At 34.6% G+C, this 23762-nt stretch overlaps 1 protein-coding gene and 1 long non-coding RNA gene across 2 annotated transcripts; both read right to left on the bottom strand.

Annotated features, from left to right (window-relative positions):
• Positions 1 to 942: 942 nt before the first annotated feature.
• On the bottom strand, positions 943 to 1871 carry LOC144706854 (DNA polymerase epsilon catalytic subunit A). Its single transcript, XM_078579916.1, has 3 exons — positions 1713 to 1871; positions 1367 to 1595; positions 943 to 1270 (listed from the first exon to the last, which is right to left on the bottom strand). Exons 1-3 carry the CDS (start codon positions 1762 to 1764, stop codon positions 1096 to 1098), a joined length of 456 nt encoding a protein of 151 aa, XP_078436042.1. The 5' UTR covers positions 1765 to 1871; the 3' UTR covers positions 943 to 1095.
• Positions 1872 to 15020: 13149 nt separating this feature from the next.
• LOC144706685 (uncharacterized) lies at positions 15021 to 16130 on the bottom strand. The gene is made up of 4 exons (XR_013582300.1): positions 15629 to 16130; positions 15511 to 15560; positions 15351 to 15431; positions 15021 to 15268 (listed from the first exon to the last, which is right to left on the bottom strand). It is a non-coding gene; the product is annotated as an uncharacterized LOC144706685 (long non-coding RNA).
• Between the last annotated feature and the right edge of the window lie 7632 nt (positions 16131 to 23762).

Genomic DNA, 23762 nt, shown 5'->3' with positions numbered 1-23762 from the left:
ACACCCCAGAGGAAAAAATCTTCTATCACCCAAGAGCTAGAGACTCCTCTCAATACCTCTAGATGAATTCCAATATTGCAATCTCAATTCACTCGCTCATCTCTCCAAGGACCTCTGGGACGACTCTTTTTGTTCCTAAACTAGGGAGAAGGCCTCTTTTATTGACCCATGAAAGGAATCCAAGTGAGGACCCGTCCCATGAAAACTGCTGTCAGGTTGAAATGTTACTCTTAACTGTTGCACAAATGGCGAATAATTTGAGACTGCTCGCTTCTATAAAAGTTCAAACCTTTACTATTGCTCCTCTTCAAATGCCTCCAAGAAGTGTGGACCCAATAAGGAAATTCGCACCTGTAAAAAAAATTTACTGGAAACCTGGACTTTAGAAGATGCGCGACTGCAATTTTTGAGGCAGGAGAAAATAAGGTGCCTTCACGTCGTCGTGCCCCCGTTTACCTCGATGAATGATGTCCACTTCGGCTCCTGCTTTCTGTCTTCTCATGAAGAAGAATAATAATTGTTTTCAGTCCCTAAACTAAGATTCATATACTAATATTTTTAATCTAGCGTAATCTCTCTGGATCCATTTATTGCCGTTTGTCTTTATCAAGCCAATAGGCTCTCTCTCCTGCACCAAGCCTTTGTTTTTTTTCGCTTAGAGCGAAAAAGAAACTGTATTGAAATAATACGCAAGCGAGTGAAGTGAACTGACTAAAGATTATAGTTATTTTCTGGGAGACTCTGAAAATACGAGGAGGGCGTTCTTACCGCCTTTAAATTCCATAAACACTAAGAGCTCACCAGAGGGCGTTCGTCGGACAAAGTAAAACTACAGTTAGACGATGCTAATCATTGTATCCTTGCCTCTCATTCTGGACGTCGGTAATATCAAGGTATTCTTCACATTATCACCGAAATTCAATAACGACAAACATTGAAATATAGACAATACCAAAGACTAATATCCAGTTGAATGGGGATGTTATGTACAACAGATAAGAATATACACGATGCAAGCAACACATCCTGTGGCGGTAGCATGTACTCGATTGACTTATTAACAAAGTATTAACAGGCTTCTTTGTAGGATTCCAGTCACAGGAAACGGCTGCGAGGGGTCGGGGCGCTGTGCGGCCGGTTCATCTCGTCCAGTGCAGCTCTTCCCGTTGTCATACGGGCGACATGAAACTGGGCTGCGTACTTGTGCGCCGATTCGGGGACTTCATCTGAAGCGGGCTCGTTAAGAAACGCCCAGTTGCTTCTTGTCCACCTGAAGATATCAATAGCTTTAGCAAAACAAACCAAGGAAAAAGACAAGGTTCTAGAAATAGTTCAGTTCTATTTCTAGAGGGATTAGGGGAAGTACCAGTCTCCTGTGGGTGAACAAGGGGATGTAGGCTCTACTTTCTCGGTGCCTCCCCAGGGAAGGGAAGCCTTTCGGCGCCCCGTTTCTCGCTCGGCTCCACCCGGGCTGAGAGGGCTTCGCGGTGACTGCAGTATCTCTCCATCTTCTTCTATGTCGAGGCTGCTCCGCCGGACTTTCCAGAAGCTCTCGATCTCCTCCTTGGTCAGTGACTTGTTCCTCTCCAACTTAGCTGCAAATCATACCAAAGACATGTCATTTAAACTGTGAGAAACTATGAGACTAGAACATTTATATATCATCAGAACTATGAAAAAGGAAGAGAGTTTTCTATCTTCCCCCTCCTCACCTGTCTCAGCGTCCAGCATAGGACAGTTCCACCCTGCCATGAGAGAACCCATCTCTTCTTCGTTCGCTGCTGCTGCTTCTTCTTGAACTTGTCGCTAAGGATAATAATACGATAGAAGTGTAAGATGAAGGTTTAAATAGAGGTGGACGGTACCCACCGATTCGGGGGAAACGGCGACCGACTGAGTCTGTGCCGACCGACTGAGTACTGACCTGGCGCCATGTAATACGCTGTAGATGTGGACGTGAACTGTAACAAGTAATCATCCTTATCCTGATGAGCTGCGAAGCTTACCGGAGATCTCCTGTCGTCACGGATGGGGAGTTGTCCTTATCCTCGTTATTTCTTTGTCATGGGCTTTCCAGAAGCATCGGGTTGTGCCCCTCTCCGCCTAAGAACAGCCCTGAAAAATACGATCCATGTAATTAGAATTTTCAATTTCATCTTCGTACCCTCCATATGATATAGAAAGAGAGGAACTGGTTTTTGTAATATTAATTGAAGACATTTCAGTTCATGCGAAGATTTCAACTTAGTTCTCCCAAAACCGCTCGCGGACGTCTGAAATTTTAAAACATTTTTATTTGTACGAAAAGATGTTACCTTGGGTCCCCAAACATGACTAGACTTCAATGTTTTATCGGGCATGTTTATCTTAGTTGGGTAGTCTCGATCAAAAGAAAAGGACCGTTACGTTTCCAGATAACAAACTTATCTTAATAGAAATTAGAGTAGTTCATCCATATCCTTATAATTATCCAGCGAAACAAAAATATTTGACGTTTACGAATGGCCACGGTCTGTTTCTTTGTTCGTAGATTGACCGGAAGCAATGTCTAGCTTCGTAGTCAAGTCCGGATAAAATCGGAGGAAAGAGACGGTATCCCAAAGCTTTTTTTTATGGGAAACGAACAACTCAACAAAATTTCATTCCATTTTCAATCTTTGCACAAATAATAGTGAAGTCAAATTTCATTCCAAATTTTCATATTCTCGAAGAAAAGTTGGATCATGGATGCTTTCTTTGCCGGTAAACCTCAGGGTTCATAAAGAAAAAATATTTCGCAAGAAATTATGACTTATTTTTAGTCTGGTGATATAGCAGGATGGACGGCTCATCTGATTGTCAATAAACTGATGATATTAATATCGGCTCACGTCCTTCGCCTAAAGATTTGTAACCAGAAACTCTCTTTTCATACCCCAGATTTGTGAAATAGACTAAGAGTCTTGAAAGATGGTTTTATATTACAGAGTCTCGTTAAACTGAAATAAAAGTTCTATTTATATATGAAAACTAAGATGAAAATAATTCACTGATGAAATCATCGTAAAGATTTAGGGCAATGGGTTTCTGGCCGTTAGATAGGATGCAAGAGGTTCGCCTCTGAAATGCTGTAATCGTAAACGGCTCTACATTGTATTGGGCCATTATTTATATATTTGCGGGCCAGAAAAATGCTGCAACCGTAATTTTCTTGCGATATCCTATATCTTAGTTTTTATTTCATTTATTGGATATGATCCAACATCCTATCACATGACTGCTATCTGAAAGAGTTGTAATGTTAGACATTTCATATCATTCTGATGAACATTTCACCGGAGTTTCAAAACTTCTGTTGGGTTGAAAACAATCTTATGCACCTCTTCATCAGAGTTGCAGGCTGTTCAACCTGTGAGATTTATCAAAGATGAGATAATATCTTCCTTGTTTACTCCTTATGACTTTATTTTTGTAGTCCATTAGCTGGCACGTAGTGTACCCTTTGAGAATACAATTAAATAGATTTTTTATTTTAAAGTTTTCTTTAGGTTCTCCATGAAAGAGAGTTTCCTGGTGTTTTTAGCATAAGGAATTTCCCTTGCAGACTTGATGGCTGGAGTAACTGGTTCTCTGAATTAGTCTTCTCTTATAGTTAAGATTTGTGAATCAATTCCGAAGCTTTGCAACTTTACTTGAGATATTGTGTCAAGTGGATCCGCTTAAGTTCAGTCATTCAGGTGTCAATTTGTTTTATATTTGAAGTGGTAAATAGGCTTATGTAAAATTAAAAAAGATGTATGTATCTGAAGATTCTTCTTTGGAGGTATCACGTGTGTATAGCTCTGAATTATCTTAGCTTAAGATTTGATCAAAACATGGATTGAGATATTAATGTTTCAAAGCAAAATATTTAATGAAATTTAGAGAAATTTAGCAAAATATTCCAGACAGATTTTGATGGGTAAATTTTGTGGAGACATAAAGGGATAAACTACGACCATATTAATTTATCGACTTCAGCAAACTCCACAGATAGGCTTACAGAGAGTAAAAATCATAATTTTAAATCAAAATTGTGTTTATTGTGTTTTAATGGTGTGTTCAAATTTGAAAGGTTTAATTTTTGCCAAAAAAACTATGAAAATTAAGATGTGTATAAATGTTATTTGAGCATATAGAAACACTGAATAAAACCAAGCTAATATTCTTGCATGGAAGTTCACTTGGTGTGCATACATGATATATAAATTCTAAATTTCATGGTCTAGATCAAAAAAAAATTATTTTATATAATTTCTGAATAATAAACATAAATTGCATATATAATCAAGGCATTAATTATATTTCCAATTACCATTCAATAATACTTTTGATAAAATTTTTATCTTCAAATTGAACTATTCAAAATCATAAATCATTTCTCATTATAAATATAACCTGGAAAAATAATATTTCTTAGATGTTTGTTTTTCAGTAGTTCCAATAGCTTGATGGTATGTGTTACATAGACATTGCATTAAAAGCCTGTCTAAGTGGTAAATATCCCGTCTGAAATGAAATGCACAATTCATTAGTTGCATGCTTCCTTGTGCATTCATAAAAAGTAGAAGGATATTCTAAAGAAAGTTCTTTGGCACATTATGATGGGAGAAAAAATTTAATGGAAGCATTATAAGTACAATATCTTCCCAAATACAGGATAGAATGTGTTTTAAAAGAAAACTGGGATTCAAAAATAATAACACGTCAGAGAGAATAAGGATCTTAAAGCCATCCTTTTTAATATGGTAATAGTTGAAGATCATGTTTTGTAAATCATTTTTATGCGACAAATAAAGCATAATATACTAATTGACATAATTCATTTTTGAGAAGGCACAACGTTAACATTAAGATTTTATGCGGTTCAATTGATTGTATTAAAGAAATATTATCATTTAATCACAATGGGTCTTTAATTAAATTTCCATTTAAAGTATTACTAAATGATTTCTATTGAAGAACTGGTATTAAAGTGAATAACATATTTAAACTTCTCTATTTAATGAAACTACGTTGCTAAGTTTATACATGATATTATAGAAATGGATGAGTAACATGTTTTCCATACAACGCCATTCTATTCTGAACATATTACAAATCATACATGTCAGGGTATACATTCATATCCTACAAAATGGTCAGAAAGAAATTATTAAACCCTTGAATGATAAGTAAACTTAAATGATAAAGTGAGTTCTGCTCAGTGCTTTGTAGTGATGTGGATATTTATAAATGATTTACCTTAAAATGAGGATTTGGTTTAATATTTTTTTGGTTTTGATCATGATTGAGTTACATAATATCATCTCTTACCCTAGCAAAAAACTCTTGATCATGATTTGATTTCCCAACCATTCAAATGATCAATCAATGATTCCACCAATAAAAAACTCTTGATCATGATTTGATTTCCCAACCATTTAAATGATCAATCAATGATTCCACCAATTATAATTTTCAAATTCAATCAGGTCTATGCTCTGCCAAATGAGTCTCTTGGACACCAGCATGTTATTGTCAGATCGATCTTTTCAAACTAATTAATGGCATGGATGATCCAAGAGGAAAAACTATTATCCAGGCATCTGCCTATTTAAATAAAAAAAAGATTACATACTTAAATTCTGGTAATGTTGTATTATCATATTTCTTTAATACCACCCATAAGTTAATAACAGGCTGAAAATGTTGCATTATCATATTTATCGTACTCCTTTTGTTTTGAATTATGACGTTATAAAACTTTTGATAACTGTGAAACTAAACTCAAACAAAGTTATTGAGCACTTTTTATGTGTTTTGACATTTATTCACAAGAACAAGCATTAAGAGCCTTTATATCATGGCATTTATATAACAAACTTTTTACATTATATTGGATTGTCTATAAATATAAATAACAAGTTATTTTCATCATTCATTATATTTTCTTTGATAGTGCAAGTGAAAAAGAGACAACTAAGACTATATGAATTTTTAGTTCATGAAATATTATCAACACAAAAAATATTATACTGGTGCATATAATTCATGGGTTTAATTCTGCCAAAGATGAATTTCTCAGGAAAATTATTTAAATATTACCAATTGCATGAATATGGACAATTTAATGTTTACAAATGATGCAAGTGAAAGACTTATATTTATTGAAGACAAACTCATATATGGCTATGATTAATCAGTTGCTGCAAGAATGGCTGATTTGCATTATATTGTGGGGACTTTTGAAAATCAACAAAAAGGTGGAGACTTTCCAAAACTTTAATGATTATTTTCATGACTCTGTTTAAGTGTTTCACAAATGGGAACACAGTGTTATCCATATATACTACATATCATACATAAATTATCTATTGTTAAAATCAATAAATTCTCCAAGAGTTCTCCATATCCTCAATGCATTATGGACGTCTATCTATTTTTTCTTTTTCTACTGGAATAAGATTGGAAGCTGCATCATGTTCATGATACATTGAGTCACAAATGATTTTTGAGCCTTCGTAGTGATTTTTGGTTTCTACCATTAGATTTTGTGACATAATGGATGTGTATAAATATTTTTCCACTTAAAAGACAATTCCTTATTTCATAGAACTCAATAATGCGATTCTGAAGAACTGATTGAGAACAGTTTTCTCTTAGTTAGTGGTAATTTTTGGAATGGGGGGAATTTTTTATCAATGCTAAAGAATTTTTTTTATTAACACAAAAATAAAGAGATGAAATTTTCACCAAGCGTTGTAAAGTTTATCAAAAGAAAGATGGTAAACAGTTGTAAAATTTGGTAAAAAGTCAGTAAATTTGATGATTTCTCAAGTCATTAAATGGGATAAAAATTATTTAGCCTAATTCCTGACTAAGAGTTGGGTAGTGATGCTATGATTTAGTGCTTGAAAACACTAATTGATCTATGAAGCAAGAGCAATCGAATTAGTTTATGGGAAACTTGTTCAACCATTGACTTGCTCCCTGGGAGAGTGCTTTCAAAACATTCGCATTTCCAGCCTCTAGACTTATCCACACAATCAAATGACTCTTAGATCTCCTCTCCTTCTCCTGCAACTCATGTCAACGGTCAAGTTGATATTCTCGCCATCAAGGCCTTGTAGTGGAGTGAATGGAGAGTGAGAGAAAGAATAAAGGGGGTGCAGATCTGGCTGGCATCAGCACCTAAAATGGGTGCCCTTCCCTATTTATACTTCTTAAAAAAAATCATTAATTTTCTTAAGAATAAAGTATATTCACCAATTTTAGTCATTAAAAATATTTAATTATATATTGATTAATCAATGATCAAATTTTACCCGATGTATAGGTTTGGTTTCCAGTTCATTGGGTGCCAAGATACACATCATACTCTATAAAATACATAGGTTTATTTGAACTCTCTCATGGATCCTTAACCATCATTGGTTATCTTATATAAATTATATTTTATCCTTGCGAGACTCCCAAATGTCTAAGAGTATTATAGTTAATCATCAAATCATAATCCATCATTTAGTTAACACTAATTCATGTTTGGGATCGTTGGAGAATGCCTTCTCCAATATAAATATTCCCCTGATCAGGAATTTGATGCATCTTTTTCCCTGAGTTGATCTACCCTTATACATAGGGGAAAAATCCCATCTTTACCACGTAAACACCTTGTATTATTTTATGCAATATCTGAGCTGATACAGGTTTCAATTCATTGGTCCACACTTGTATGTCTTAGTCAAAATATAGCTATCTAAGCACAAGATATCATTGGTATCTTGGGTCAATGGGCCACTTCTATAAGACAATTAAAATTAAGTTATAATATCATCAGGGGATTCATACAAATCACTTTAGTGAGCTCTTTCTCTAAATACCACTCACCGTGTGTCCTTGGTGTCTCCACACTAAATAAAATCAAATGATATTTTCTACGTACTGTCTAGCTCAAGTATCCATAAAATATAACTATCTAGAATACATGCTTGAAGATTCATGATTACCATATTATGATCTCATCAGAATTCCCTAAATCATTTTTTGCATTCAAGGACTTTATTAAAAACACCACACCAGAATTAAAAAAATATTTATTTCCTTGAAAAATATACATTTTTTAAAATAGAACATGGGGGTTTTGACTTGACAGCCACGTAATATTGTTTTCCTAAATTTTTTTTTCTTTCCAACATTCTATTGTTTCTAAAAACTATGCATTGTCTAACTGTTAGATGTCCAAAAGCAATTACATATGTTTATGTATTTTTTACTATTTTTCAATTCCATAATATTTTTAAAACATGTGAATGTTTACATATATTGAAATATATGTCTACAATTACGTTATAAATTGTTATGTATTGTCACTATATTATTTTAATATCATATTTTAGAAAATTAGCTATTTTATCAAGCCTACATATTTTCGTTATCGGTAACCAATTTTACTCTCCAAAAGTTTAAAAAATATTTTAAAAATATAAAAAATTTGAAGTTTGAATTTATGGTTCTAAATTTGTGATCTATTTTACATTTGGGGGCACTTTTAAATAAATTTAACTCATATGATCAAACATTATTGCAGCACATGTGTTAAGAAATTATATGAAGTGGTTATTTGTGTTGATTGTCTAGGTTGTCATTAGTGAAGATTTATATGTTTTAAACATTATATAAAAGATCAAAGATTTTCGAAAATGATGAAATATACAATTATTAATCTTGTGCATTATAAATATTTATTCAATGAGTGTAAATACTAGTCTTGAAAAAGGAATGATATTTCTCCAGAGAAGTTAATAATAATATATACCAAAATAATCAGTCATGAAAGATGTAGAAACAATGATGCCAAATACAATAATTTTGTTATCAAAATGGGATATTGATCATAGATTCACTAGCTTTTCCAGTCCATTAAAATTTTCAAATCTCTGAATATAATAAATGTCTCTGGCCACCAGATCTTTGACACTGAATTTTGACATTGATAATAAAGCATACATGTTGGATCGACATATTTAGAACATAGGATTTTACCCTCCAAAATATGAATATGGATTGAGGATATATTATCTACATGTTCAAATTATATTTTTTAAAAATAAAATAACATGAGAGATTTCTTTGATAAAATTTCAGTTACCTATTACCTTGACTTTTAATTAAATCAATACAATTTCCATTGGAAGTGATTGAATTCAATAAAATGAAAATTCAAATATTAGGGTTAATTTGTATTAATGACATCAGTGTCATATTAGAAATATTAGGGTTTAATCTCTTTTAGATTTATCACCAAATTTTAATAATTCAGGAGTTATGTTTAAAATTTTTCAAGTCTTTAACTATATGTGAATATTTTTCCCACGCAATTTTTTTTGTTACCTCAATTAGTGTTGTATTTCACAATTATCCAAGATTTAAAGTTGAGAATATATGTTAGAATATTAATCAGATGAATCTTAATTATTTTAGGGGAATGACTGTTTTATTGTTGGGTTGTATAACTCATAATTATACCACAATAGTAGGAGTTAACCCTTAATTTCTCATTGTGTTTGGGTGTATCAAGCCCAAGGTGAAGATAATCCCTAACCATGTTTGGATGAATATCCATGAAGATAAACACTTGGGTTAATCTCCACTTATGCCGAGGGCAGATGATCCCCCCCTTGACCACTCAACCATCTTTGTGAGCTTCTTCCTGTTGGATTTGGTTTCTTCCTTCGTCCATGGAAAACACAATGCAATGGATGCGAAAGAGTGTACCTTGTGGGGAACTTGTTCCACCCTAGATTATGCCGCTCTAAGATCTTTCTGAAGCCGTTCACGCATCTGGCCTCTAGAAGTATCAACGCCATCACTCGGCGCTTGGATCTCCACGTTTTCTTCAATTCTTCTTGAAAATCTTGAAGATCTTCTCACCATGAAGACACTCTCCTTGGTTGAGTGGAGAAGAGAGTGGAGAAAGGGAGGGGCTCTCAAATTTGGCTTGCATGGGGGCTTAAAATGAGTGCCCCTTCCCTACCAATGCCCTTATGACCTTATGCTAGTGACCTTCTATGCCCATGTATCATTCTAGTTAATAACTTTAGTGGCCAAATAATAGTTATTGGCCAACCTTATTAATAAACTATATCAACACATAGATTAATTAACTAAGGATCGATTTAACCCAATCCATAGGTTAGGTTTCCAGCCAGTACAGTGCCAAGCTACACCTCATGCTCTAGAATATATCGAGTAGTGTTTTAACTCTCTCATGGAACATTTACTGGCATCAGTTACCGTACATGTATAATCTATCATCTGTGTGAGACTCTTGAATGACTTAGGGTACACTTTATCGGCAAACCCGAACTCGTCATTCGATTAATACTGATGTGTAATGGGGATCATTGGAGAAGTCCTCCTCCAATATCCTCACTACCCTGGCTAGGGATTTTTTGGATCATCTTCCTTGTGTCAATCTCCTCTTATAGTAAGGGCAAACGATCCCGTGTTGACCACTCAATCATCTCCATGAACTTCATACTACATCTGAGCTATGACTTATTTGAATCCTATGGTTAGAAAATCATAAGTCGTAATCAAAATATTGTTGTGCATCCACGAGATGTCCTTAGTGTCCTTACTCAAGGGATTAGTTATAAAACCATGACATAAATTAACTTGATTGACGTTTAGGTAATAATACCACTCAGGGATTCTTCGAATCAGTTCAGTGAACTCTTTCTCAAAATGGCACCCACTATCTTTCCTTAGTGTTGCCACACTAATAGCCATAGAATCAACTATACTTACTGTATAGGTAGGATCAGTTAGTGTTATTCTATCTAGATAATTTGATTTTGCCTTAACTATCCAAAGAATAGGAAGATTTAAAATACATGGTTAAAGACTACTGATCAATGTATTATGATCTCATCATAATTCATTGCATGTATTCATGTACTTCATTATAAACATCACGCCAGAATAATAATGAACGTAAATATTTTATGCAATAAACTTAAATAAGCATGCTGGTGTGATTGGCTTGATGGACGCATGATATCCTTCACTTCCCATATTTGTGCTATGACTTGTTGGAATCCCATGGTTAAACACTCTTAATTAATAGTAAAAAAATCACTCATACAAGTATGACATGAATCAACCTGATTAACATTTAGGTATAATACCATTCAGGGATTCGTACGGATCAATTCAGTGAACTCTTTCTCCAAAGCGCACCCAAAATCTGCATTTAGTGTCACCACCCTTATAGAAACACAATCAACTATACTTATCATAAAAGTATGATCAAATAGTGTAATTCTATCCAGATAATTTGATGTCCATCTTGACTATCCATTGAATAGGGATATTTAGAATGTGTCTTTCAAGACTTGTGATCAATGTGCTATGATCTCATCATGATTCACTATGTCATTACATGTATTCATGGACTTCATTATAATAATCATTTTAAAGTAGTAATGAACTAATCTTTATTCGATGAACTTAAATAAAACATGGGGATGTGATTTGGCTTGATGGCCACATACTATCCATCATCTCTCTCTCTCTCTCTCTCTCTCTCTCTCTCTCTCTCTCTCTCTCTCTCTCTCTCTCTCTCTCTCTCTCTCTCTCTCTCTCTCTCTCTCTCTCTCTCTCTCTCTCTCTCTCTCTCTCTCTCTCTCTCTCTCTCTCTCTCTCTCTCTCTCTCTCTCTCTCTCTCTCTCTCTCTCTCTCCTCTCTCTCTCTCTCTTTTCCTCTCTCTCTCCCGCCCTCTCTCTCCCACCCTCTCTCTCTCTCTCTCTCTCTCTCTCTCTCTCTCTCTCTCTCTCTCTCTCTCTCTCTCTCTCTGATATATATATATATACATATATCTCCCTCTCTCTCCCTCTCTCGACGAGAATGTGTTGCTTCTTCGAACCCTAGAAGACTATATTTAAGCCAAGGTATATGTGATAACAACTAGTCTAGTCATTAAACAGATTGGTACTTGGGCCCAGGGGACCACACACATATGGAACTAGGAATAAAGTTGGTTTCCCAATGATAATACGCTTTTTAAGTAGCCTAATTTGATCATATATACATGTTTATGCACATTAAATCGATTATATGTATGTGTTATCAAGTTTTAAAAGATTAATCTATTTTGAAAATGATGTCCTAAATTCTGTACATTTTAACCTATTTTTGGCGATTTTTCTGACAAAATATTCTCGAAGCAAATAAATTTGTGGGTTCAGAATATGATTTTTCCTGACTTTTCTGGCATTATATTCACTTTGATATGATTTTTCTAAGTCTAAAAATATACATTTATATTTTTTGGGCTTATATTTAATTTAATATGAATTTTAGAATGTTTAGCGACCAACCAAAGATTAAGATTAATGTTTGGAAATAGCCAAGCATTAAACTCGGTTAATTATTGACATCAGCCAATCATTAATCGTGATGAGTGATGCCTTAATGCTTAAAAAAAATTTCTTCGCTTTTTCAGTGCAGGGCGATGTGGCCGAATCAAAACAATACAAACTTTTTTGCAATAAATGCTACACAAAGACCAAGGCTTGATTTTTAAAAAAATTGATTTTCAAATCATTTGACTGGTCAAAAGTTGCGACACTAATGACGTGTCATGAACACATGGCACCACGTGTACATGTGGAATGCACCTGGACACATAGCTCCTAGGTGTCATTCAATCATTGGAGGAGAAGAGTGAGGACAATGATATGATGCACACTGACAAGCCATTAGGTCACACATCCACTTGTATTTCAATATTTATATCATAAATACCATTATCCCTCTTTTGTCTTTAAATGCGACTTGTGGATGATGAGGATGAATCTGAGTCAATCATCACATTAACTGTCACGAAAAAACAAAAACCTAACAAAACAACATGATGATGCTGACAAGGATGAGGAGAGATAAACCTTTCGATTAAATTAATGGCTAGGAATTGTCTATCTTCTAGGCTTGGTAGTTGAGGATCCATAACTCCTATTGACCTGACCTTATAAGGATAGCTTCATCTTGATGTCCTCCATCCATCCATCCATCCCTCCAATTCTATCTATACATTGAGCTCCAGATCTTTGTGAAAAGTATCTTTACGCTCACTTTCTCCTAGAGAGCTAGATTAAAAGAAAATGAAGTTTTGAAGGTGCATCTAGGGTGTTCTTGGTATCTTTAGTGCTTGGAGAGGATCAATAGAGAAGTGGGGAGGCTGATCTGCATCAGGAAGATGCATTGATCCTAGTGGAACATAGGGATCTAAGGTTAGCCTCTTGCCTCCATTGATTATTCTTCAACACATTTAGGTAGACTATAAATCACTCGCATACATCATCATCTATATCTATCATCACCCACCGTTCACCTCATTTATTACCTTCACAGTCACAATCTTGTCACATGTTCCCTCTCCTTTTGTAATAGAAAATCTAAATCACTATCTCCCCAATTTCACTCCTCACTCTACTCCTATTTCACTACCTTCATCACCACACACCACCCTATCATCTTCCTCATATCTCGTCTTTCCATCCTCCTACATTCTATTAAACCCTAAGTTAGTAAGCCATAAATGACCTACTTCTCATCATTAATCTCATCTCATCTCACCGCCACAGTTCACTTCTTTCTACATCATAAACTCTAGTTTCTACTCGCTTGATCACGATCCATTACTAGTATGATACATGAAATACTGCTACATCTTCGTGATCCCTATCTTCATCCATACACTATCTCTTACGATATACGTAATCCTTCTCACTTCTAGAATTCACTCTATAGACAGAGATATTTCCCTAAGATACGTAATCCTTCTCCCCATCATTATCTAGAAAAATTACTCATGAATAAAGGTTCATAAATATTATTTATTGAACTCAAATTCACAACAACATAAATTTTACCCTAGTTTTGAGTTTATCACCCAATTCGGTGATTCCTAAGAAGTCATTCAGTGTGATTGTAATGTCATCAATCTAGACAATCAGAATAACCACATCCCTGGGTTGAGGTAGGGTGACAAAAGAGGGTACGGTCACGATTACATAGACGACAATGAAGAGTTTGCATAGCTTGAGTAAATTTCTCAAACTAGGGTTGCTATGATTGTCTTAGATCATATGGCTCCATTCTCAAATAACACAAGCAGTTGTTATCATATTTTCAAACGCCAAGTGCAGTTTCATATAGACTTCTTCATTTAAGTCATCATGTAAGAAGGTACTTTTTCTCATCGAATTGATAGAGTGCCCAATGTTGATGACTGCCAAGGAGATGAGAATTATGAGAATTCTGGTAAGTACTAATATCCGCTAGAGGATAAGTAGTTTCTGTATGCAGTACCGCATCCTGGGGTGGAGAGAGTGTGAGTTTAATGGGAACAGTGGAAAAAAAAGAGTATGTTATGGTATCATGATAGGATGAGTTGTAGTAGACAGGTGTCAAGGAAGAACAGACCCTGGTCCAAACCAAGAGCCTATGATGTGGAGGGAGTTTCTCATGATCAGTCTCCAGAGGAGGTGTAAGTATTGTAGGAGGGACCAAACTTGGTTCAGAGAATGAGTCCATAGGAGAGCAAATGTCAGGGAGAATACAGTTAGAATTACGATGTAGAAGCAATCATTTCATGGGCTGTCATGATAAAATGACTTTCATTAAATGTGACATATTTGCAAATAATTATGTTCTTGATGAATGATGGTAGCACCTTTATCTTTTTTCAGTGTTAGGATACCCAAGAAGTTCACAAGTTGTTGCTTGAGCAGTTAACTTCTTCATCGGATGTGGATATAAATGTATAAACACTCCAGGCCAAAGCAGAAAAGTTTCAGTGTTATGAAGCGCAGCTCGCTAATATAAAGTCTGCGCGTGTTCCAACAGAGTTTTTCCACCAGTCTGAACTGTAAAGATCTTCTCGTGGTTATGAATAAGTTTAGTATGGTCATGGTTACAATTATGACTATGGTATTGATTATGTTTCCTTATGAGTATTATTAACATAACAATTGCAGATAATTGATTAAAAAAGTTGGTTCGCTTTTGGTACATGATAGTTTCATGATGGACATAATAAACAAAGAAAAAAAAAGTACAGCAGCAGAATTGCTCTGATTGCAGTCTCGATGACCCAACTGTGTTCTAATTACGAATTCTGCTCAACAAATTTACAGAAAAACCTCTATCGCCTCATCAACATCTTTGAGAAACCAGTAGATGAATTTGGTTTTCCTCCATCTCCCTGTTCAACAAATTTCACCATCAACATTAAAAAACATAAGAAAATTTTAAGTGTTGAAACAGACATATTTGACTAATCTCACCATAATCATCACCATTGAATTTTTGCACCATCAATTCTCCTTCCATCTCAAGACGGACAAATTTGATTTCTTACAATCAACCTGCTCAAGAACGTTTGTTGTGAACATTTATGAAGTAAAAGAAAAAAGGGAATGATAAAAGTTTGTATTTATACGTCACCTGCAGTATCATCACAGACAACAACCGAAAAGAAGAGCCAACTATTCTCCCTGTGCAAATAAATTAACTCAGAAAATTTAGAGAAAGTAAAATAAAGCATTCAGAAAAAAAATACTACCTGAGGCTTTCCACTGACGTTTTTCACTCTGAAGAGACCACCGGAGATAACTTCTAATACAAAGAACTCACAGAACCCTAAATGCTTTCAGATTACACAAACTTAGGAAGCAAAATTAAACCGCTGGGCATGGAATGAGCAAGATGGAGCTAGTCTCCATCATCAAATGGAACACTTAACAGCTTTCCCCCGAATAGAAAAAAGATAGGGGACCGCTGGTGCAGGGTCTATGAAAGAAATATGAGAAGAATATCCAAAGACACGTAAGAAAATCAAAGATGCCGAAAAGACAAATTTCATTGCTTTTCTAGCCAGAATGAAAAGACAACAGACAGCTAGAGTTCCCAGAATGCCAGCCCTAGTCAACTTTCTTTCCAACAGGGACGTTTGAAAAAAAGGGCAATCTATAGAACATATTTAACCTAGTCTATATGCATCCCACAGAAAAAGAAAATTTTTCAAAAAAAAGAAACCATAATAGATTTACAACTATAGTACTCAGCCATCAGCAGTGATCTAAGTTAAGCATACGTCTCAAATTTTGCGTGGCCATGTCTGTTCTACCAAGAGAGACACTGGAGGATAATTTAAATTGCCTTTCATGAGAGCATGGGGATAATGGGCAGAAAGATTCCAAGGATCCAGAAGGCTGAAAAAGAGGGAAATTGGGTTTGGGCAATGAACTTGGAGGAGGAGAGTTAGAGTATGCAGGCCCAGCCCAGCGTTCTGAACCACTATATTTTTCGTTTTGGAAGGTAAATTTCTCTGTCAGTCTAGATCTTATGGTAATTGGATTGCTACGCCTTGGTTTCTTCAAAGGCACAGACTGAGAGAGTAATACTGTTGCCTGGGGACTGCCAAATATGATGAAGTCAGACGAAGGCAATGGCAGAATTCCCCTTCTTGACTCATAATCCCAGCAATTTATGCCTGCCACGGTTCTGCGAGGGGGTGAACTAAAAGCATCAGAAATCTGCTTCATCCCTCCATTGCTGTAGATTTGGCGATGTTCAGCCACAGTCAGCAGCTCCATATTCTGATTTCTAGTTCTCTTCGAGTAGTTTCCTTGATTCACACTAAAAACTAAATCCAACAGCGCAAAAGATCCTGCGATTGAATTAAAACTTCATCAATTGGTACGCATTATTCAAGAAATAAAAAAGAAACAATCATCTGGACCATTATGAACCTAGTTCTAGGATGGCCAAATGGTTGAATATCGGTACCATATACTCTCCCAGAGCCTTTCCCACAAAGATTGACCGAAACTTAGAAGGAAACTTAGAAGGGTTTCCGGGTAAATGCACAAAAGAAGAGTAAATATACGAAGAGCGATAGAAAGAGATTTCTCCCGATCCTCTAGGCAATAAACGAAGAAAATAGAAAGGGGAAGATGGATTCTTGAAAGACGAAAATGGGTTCTGTTGTGAGAGTGAATATGAATAATGAAACAAATAAACTTTGTGGATTTGGTGTCTACAACAAATCAAAATAAACAAACTTCTCAACAACAAAATCGACTTCTCCCCAATCCTGCCTCAGAAAGGCGAAACGACAAAAATCGACGATTTCTTGTCACGCAGAAAGACCATGAATTTATAGTAAGAATTATGCAAAGATGAATCGATTAAAAATAAAGTCGGAGATCCCATCAAAACTGATGCAAATACTGACAGTAAACAGAAACCGTCATATAATTTGGTTAAAAAAAAAAAGAAAAGGAAGGATCAAACCAACAACGAAATCCCGCCTCGCCAAACTGCAGAAAACCTCGCCGAGGAAGAATTAGACACAGCGGCTACGCAATGGCGGCGGTCTCGATCTTCGAAGCCAGGAGAGATGAAGAGAGAGTTCTAGCGTAGACTGAACTTTCTCTTATGTTCAGAATCCCGGACTTGTAACCGTTTGGAATCCGCCTGCATTTATTTTTTCCAATTTATAGAGAGAATAAAAAATTAAAAATCTTGTGAAGAGACGTTGGAGGTCCCAGTCAATTATTGGAGTTTATAACCATCTGAACTTTCGAATTGTAGCTTTATTGCTTTCAATAACTATATGCATATTAGTGAATTTGTAATATGCTTTAGATTGTACATGCTGACGTCATTATTCTAGAATTAAATGCATGTAATGCTAGAGGCCTGGAGCCAAAGTTTGGGAAGATGATGATGGAGCATCACTCTACCACCTTCCAAAATGGACTGGGGCAGACTGACAGAGGAAGATAGTACTGAAATCTCACATGCTCAGTTTTTAATCCCAGAATATTTGTCTTTGAGTAACTTAAAACTTTGTTCTACATTTTTGCAAGCCTATTCTGTGATGATCATGACATTGTAAATAATTTACCAAGATTTATTTCTTAATTATGTTGGTTTTCGATGAAAGCTTGTTTTTTATTATTCTTGATCTTAATACAGGGAATTGTGCAATGGTTTCTAGCATAGCATGGAGGTAGAAATCATCAGCAGCTTACCATTATTAAACCTCTCTCTTGTTAAGTTCATGTGATTTGATCACTCGATTCGATAGTTTAGATTTTAGAAATTACAAAATCACACTGATTTCACATTTTCTCGCAACATCCCTCTCTTGCAAACCTATAACCTTATAATTTGACTTGTTAACTTGAATGTTTATTATCTGTTTTTATTTATATTTTCAATGTTTGGCAGGTTCAGCCCCCCAGTAAAATACTATCTATTTGGACTTCAAAGCTATTCAAACTGAATCACTGAGATAATCATAAGTAATATGTTATTAATCCCCTGATCTCATGGACCAAATTATTTTATCATCCTAAAGAGCCAAAAAATTAGGCCAATACTATTGTAAAGCAGTCCAAACTGATATATGTGTTCAATCCCAGCCAATTATTGCTCTTACAGTAATTTCTTAATGTTTCGTTAAACATATTCAAGTTTTAAACACATTAAAACTCAACTTACTTTCTATAAATAATATTAATGAGTTAAATTATTTAGAGCATAAGTAGTCCATGAATCAAGTAACATCACATGAAATTTTTATTTAAAATACATCACAGGGTCTAAATTCATCAAAACATAGATTTAAATATTTTTATATCAGTTTCATTTGCCTTCAATCATTTTAAATCATTTTAAGTCATTTAATATTTTATTCGATGATATTTTTATAATATTAATGCTGAGAATACAAATGGTGGCCTGAGTTCAAATAACATTTTAAATCATTTTATTTAGTGATAAATGAAAGGCAGGAGAATAGATAAATGAAATCACTAGTTTGAATGCACCAAGAAATATTAAAGATTGTTAATGAAAATATGAATGCATGTCATCCACCCTCGTCATGGGGATCTTTATAGACTTCTTTAATAACCTATACATTATCTGTATACTTACATTGGGTTCTCAAGGGTACAACAGGAGCGCTATTCAATAAATTGTGTCACTTTGTGGAACAAACTTTTCTGATAGATAAATCATTTTTTTGGTAAATGCAATATTGAGGTATTTAGTTGTATTCACTTAATAATTTTAAATTTTCTCCTTCAAAACCAAAAATGACACACCAGATAAAGGATAAATGAAGTAGGACTGATAAAGTTTTTTATAATGAAAATGAATATGTGAAGAAAGTAGATAATCCCATCATAAAATAATATATGAAAATGAATATATATGTTATTTTATTTTATTCCTGTTCATCTATAGCACTCATTCTAATCAACACATACAAGACAAGGATAAACAAAATGGAAAGCCATATTTACCATAACCCAATTTCCATGACTGGGGCCTACATACGTCTTGTAAAATGGGTATATAAATGATTTTGTAACTTTTGGGTTGAAGACGAAGTTAGTAAAGTAGACACAAAGCCATACAAGATTAATGATAACTCGATTCTCTAATGAAATAAGCACTGCAAGCTGAATGTAGAATATAAGGGTCTAATGAAACCCTCACTTATCATGGTGACCAGCCTGTAATTAATGAACTATAAATGGATTCTAATGAAGTCAAATTGGATGTTGCCTACTAGAGAATGACACTACAATTATTGTATAATTAATGGGTTTAAGTGGTGTCCAATGAATTGTTATTGATGACCTATTCATTAGAGTAAATGAATTATAATAGAAGGCTAACTATATGCTCTTCAAGAGATGATATGATCTACACTTAGGCATAATACATGCTTCATAATTTTAGGAAATATTGAAGGAATGATTGAATAATGTTGTGACTGGGTGAGGCAGGCATGCATGTGGTGAATGTCATCATAGATTAGATTTTAATCTTACCCAAGTCCATTGAACCCCGATTATTTTTAATTACACGTGCCCATCATTTTTAGGCATGATAATCTCTGATTTTTTATTTGGTGTATTTCAATCATAAACATAATAAAGTTGAGTTTTCAATCCATAGACCTAACTTCTCCAATCCTTTGAGTCCACAAGGGGTTTGTGCTTGAATCCACAATCACTGAAGCACTCTCTAGTAAAGAGAATGCTTAGAGGTGAGAAACAAGAGTTTCAATAAAATAGTACACTTCAATAATGATCATTCAAAGGTAAGTTGGGGCCTTATGCAAATCACAATAAGTGCAGGGTTATCCATACTGGCAGTACCCATGAAAAGACAACCCAAAACATTGATAAAAACAACACTTACAAGCTAAATCAGATGATTAGCTACCTGAAGGCCTAAGTAGAGATATTCTGCAAATTGTGAGGCCTATAGAATTTGCCAGAAGATATTGTGTGGCTAAAGAAGATCTTGACAAGATGATCTGAAGCTCTGACAAGCTTGAGCAGAGATATTCTGCATATTGTGGAAAAAGAAGAATATGTCAAAGGATTCTTTGAGAGAAGAATCTTTGAAGGGTACAAAAAATATGACATAGGATTCTATAAGAGAAAGTCTGTCAAATGATTCTATCAAAGGATTTTTTTGGGTGCGTAGGTATTTTTCTATAGATCTTTACAGCTTCTAGAATGATATCCTTGTTGGGCGACTAATTGCTAATGGGCCTCATAAAATGGGCATAGGGGTTACATCATTATCTAATTAGGTGGGCACACCTTCTTCTTTCATGTAAAAAAATAATACCTTCCAAATTTATTCTGAAAACTTGTATACATTTACAAACATTTTTTCCTTATTTTATACTACCTTAAAAATATCCCAAAAAACATCTCACAACAAAATTCCCCAATCCTGGATTCCTATAAGATGATTTAGCATCCTTGAATATGTCCATGAGGGTTTTTCAAGTTCGCGGTTAGACCAGGTTAACTATTAGTGCATTCTATGAGAAAATTAACGACCCAAACCAAAATCTGATAGAAATACCAAGACACTTGAGCAATCTCAAACTCTAAAGGTTAATTCCCAAGTCAAAGGAATACCAAGACATATGCCCCATGCATCTGATCCTAGGTATCTAAATTGATCTATGGTGAAGTCAAAACATCCTACCATTATTAAAGGGCCAAAGTTTGGGGATAAAAAGGGAGTAACTGCTAGGAAACTAAGCAAGTGAATAACTTCTTAGCCTCTTATGATTCTATCACATGTTCAAAAAAACTACACATGGAAATGATGATCTATAAAAAACAAATTAGTGATGGTTGTTGGGTTCTAGTGCCTTGATTCAATGATATAAAATAATTTTCTATGCAATGGAAGCATCGTTCGATTCCAAATCAATCTCCAAAAAATAATACATAGTATGTACCTTGTTGGAAACTTGTTCCACCCTTGACTTGCTCCCTTCAAGATTGTTCTAAAGTTGTTCATGTGTCTGACCTCTAGAAGTATCCACTCGATCAATTTGCTCTTTGATTTACACTTCTTCTTTGAATCTTCTTGAAATACTTGTAGACCTTCTAACCATGAACACTATCTTCTTTGAAAGTGGAGAAAACTCAGAGGGAAGAAAGGGGGGTATCCATCTCTGGTTGGCCTAGGTTCCAAAAATGGGTGCCCCTTCCCCTATTTATATTTTACTTAAAATTATCTCAAAAACTCATCAAGTAAAATATATTCACCAATGCCCTTATAATCTGATGCATGTGATTCTGTAGGCCCATGTATCATTCTAGTTAATAACTTTTGTGTCCCAATAAAAATTATTAGCCAACCTTATTAATTAAATACCTCAACATATCGATTGGATTGATTTAAACCAATCGATAAGTTAAGTTTCTAGCTCGTGGGGTGTCAAGATACACCTCATGCTCTATAAGTATCGAGTCGTGTTCAAACTCTCTCATAAAACCTTTACCATCATTTAGTTACCGTATATGTTTAATCCTTAATTCACACGAGATTCTTGAATGGCTTAGAGTATGTTTAATCGTCAAACCCTAATCCATCCTACAATTTGTATGGATGTGTAACTGGGATTATTGGAGAACTCCTTCTCTAATATCCTCATTGTCGTGGCCAAGGATTTTCTGCATCATCTTCCGTGAGTCAATCTCCTCTTATACCGACGTCTTGACCACTCAATCATCTCCATGAGCTTCATACTACATCCAAGCTATGACTTATTCGAGTCATGTGATTAGAGACTCATAAGTCATAGTCAAAATGTAGTCGTCCATCCATGAGATGTCCTTGGTGTCTCAGGTCAATGGATCACTTATACAACCATGACATGAATCAACCTGATTGATGTTTAGGTATAATACCATTCATTCACATGGATCAATTCAGTGAACTATTTTTTTAAAGAACAACCACATTTATCATATATGTAGGACCATATAGTGCTATTATATCTGAATAATTCGATGTCTATTTTGAGTGTCCATCAAATAGAAATATTTACACTGCGTGTTTAAAGACTAGTGATCACTATATTATAATCTCATCATAATTCACTAGGTCATGACACAAATAACAATGAATAAATATTTCATTCAATGAACTTAAATAAAACCATAGTGGTGTGATTGACTTGACGGTCACATAATATCCACATTGATAATATGGAGGATAAAAAAAATAATTTTGGGAAGATATTGTAAAGTCTGATGCCTCCCCCCTAAATGAATTTATATCTTCTTGATATCCATTTTGATATTATTGTCTCACTTACCATAAATGGAAGATATGCCTGATCATCTCACCTATGATTAGGGGTACAAAATAAAATACATTGATTCTATTTATTATCTATAAATAAAAAGTATGATGTCATACAAAGTAGTTTGTGATGTTAAGATTCTAAAACCATTCACTTAATAAGTTTTACGATGATTCTAAAATAATTTTCCCCTAACATTAGTTCACTATTTGAAAATCTATCATAATTATCTAGAACATTTGAATAATTTTTTATCATCCAATGAACTATGTAGACAACGCCAGTCTTAGCCAGATATATTGTTTAATGACTCACTAAAGCAATGAACTATTATTAAAATATTTTGCCTTCATTATTTAATTGACTTTGAATGAATAAAGTGCAATTTCCAAACTAAAGTTTTTAGATAATTATGATGCGGTTCAACAATATAGGGGTGATACATGTTGGGTTTTAGGCCATGAATGGAAGCCTGTAAAACTCTTTTTCTAACAATTTGTAAACTTTATGTACCTTGTGAAAAAATTGTTTCTGGTTCCTCCCTAATAATCCCAAAATTAGGGTTTAAACTTTTTGTTGTTATTTTTGAGATTATTAAATAAAAAATATAATGATGCACTCAATTAATAGTCGTAGCTAGTGATGAGTACAAATCGTCTCCATAAGGAACAATGATTGAGGATTTAATATTCTTAATTTGGTGATTATTGAGATGAGATGAGATACATACTAAATGCGAAATCAAGTGATGAGAAAATGCAAGGGCAAGGTGGTGATATTAAGATGACTTATTTTCGTTTTGGGAAGGTCGAGTGAATGCAAAAATGAAGTAATGATGACGTGAAGAGTGATGAAAATGGGGTTGATAACGAGTCAAATATGGTGATTGGCAAGTAAGTTAATAACAAGATGATGACGTGAAGGTGGTAAGATGTTATTTCAAGAGCGTATGGAGGTGATGTAATGGCGAGATGTGGTAGTGAAATTCATCTAAGCTACCAATGATGTCGAGAAAGAACAACATAAGGCGAAGATGCTAACCATAGAT

The sequence above is a fragment of the Wolffia australiana genome, chromosome 8 (genome assembly GCF_029677425.1).
Source record: "Wolffia australiana isolate 7733 chromosome 8, ASM2967742v1".
NCBI classification, from domain to species: domain Eukaryota; kingdom Viridiplantae; phylum Streptophyta; class Magnoliopsida; order Alismatales; family Araceae; genus Wolffia; species Wolffia australiana.
Note: the sequence above shows the minus strand (reverse complement) of the source record. Positions and strands in the feature narration are given on the sequence as shown.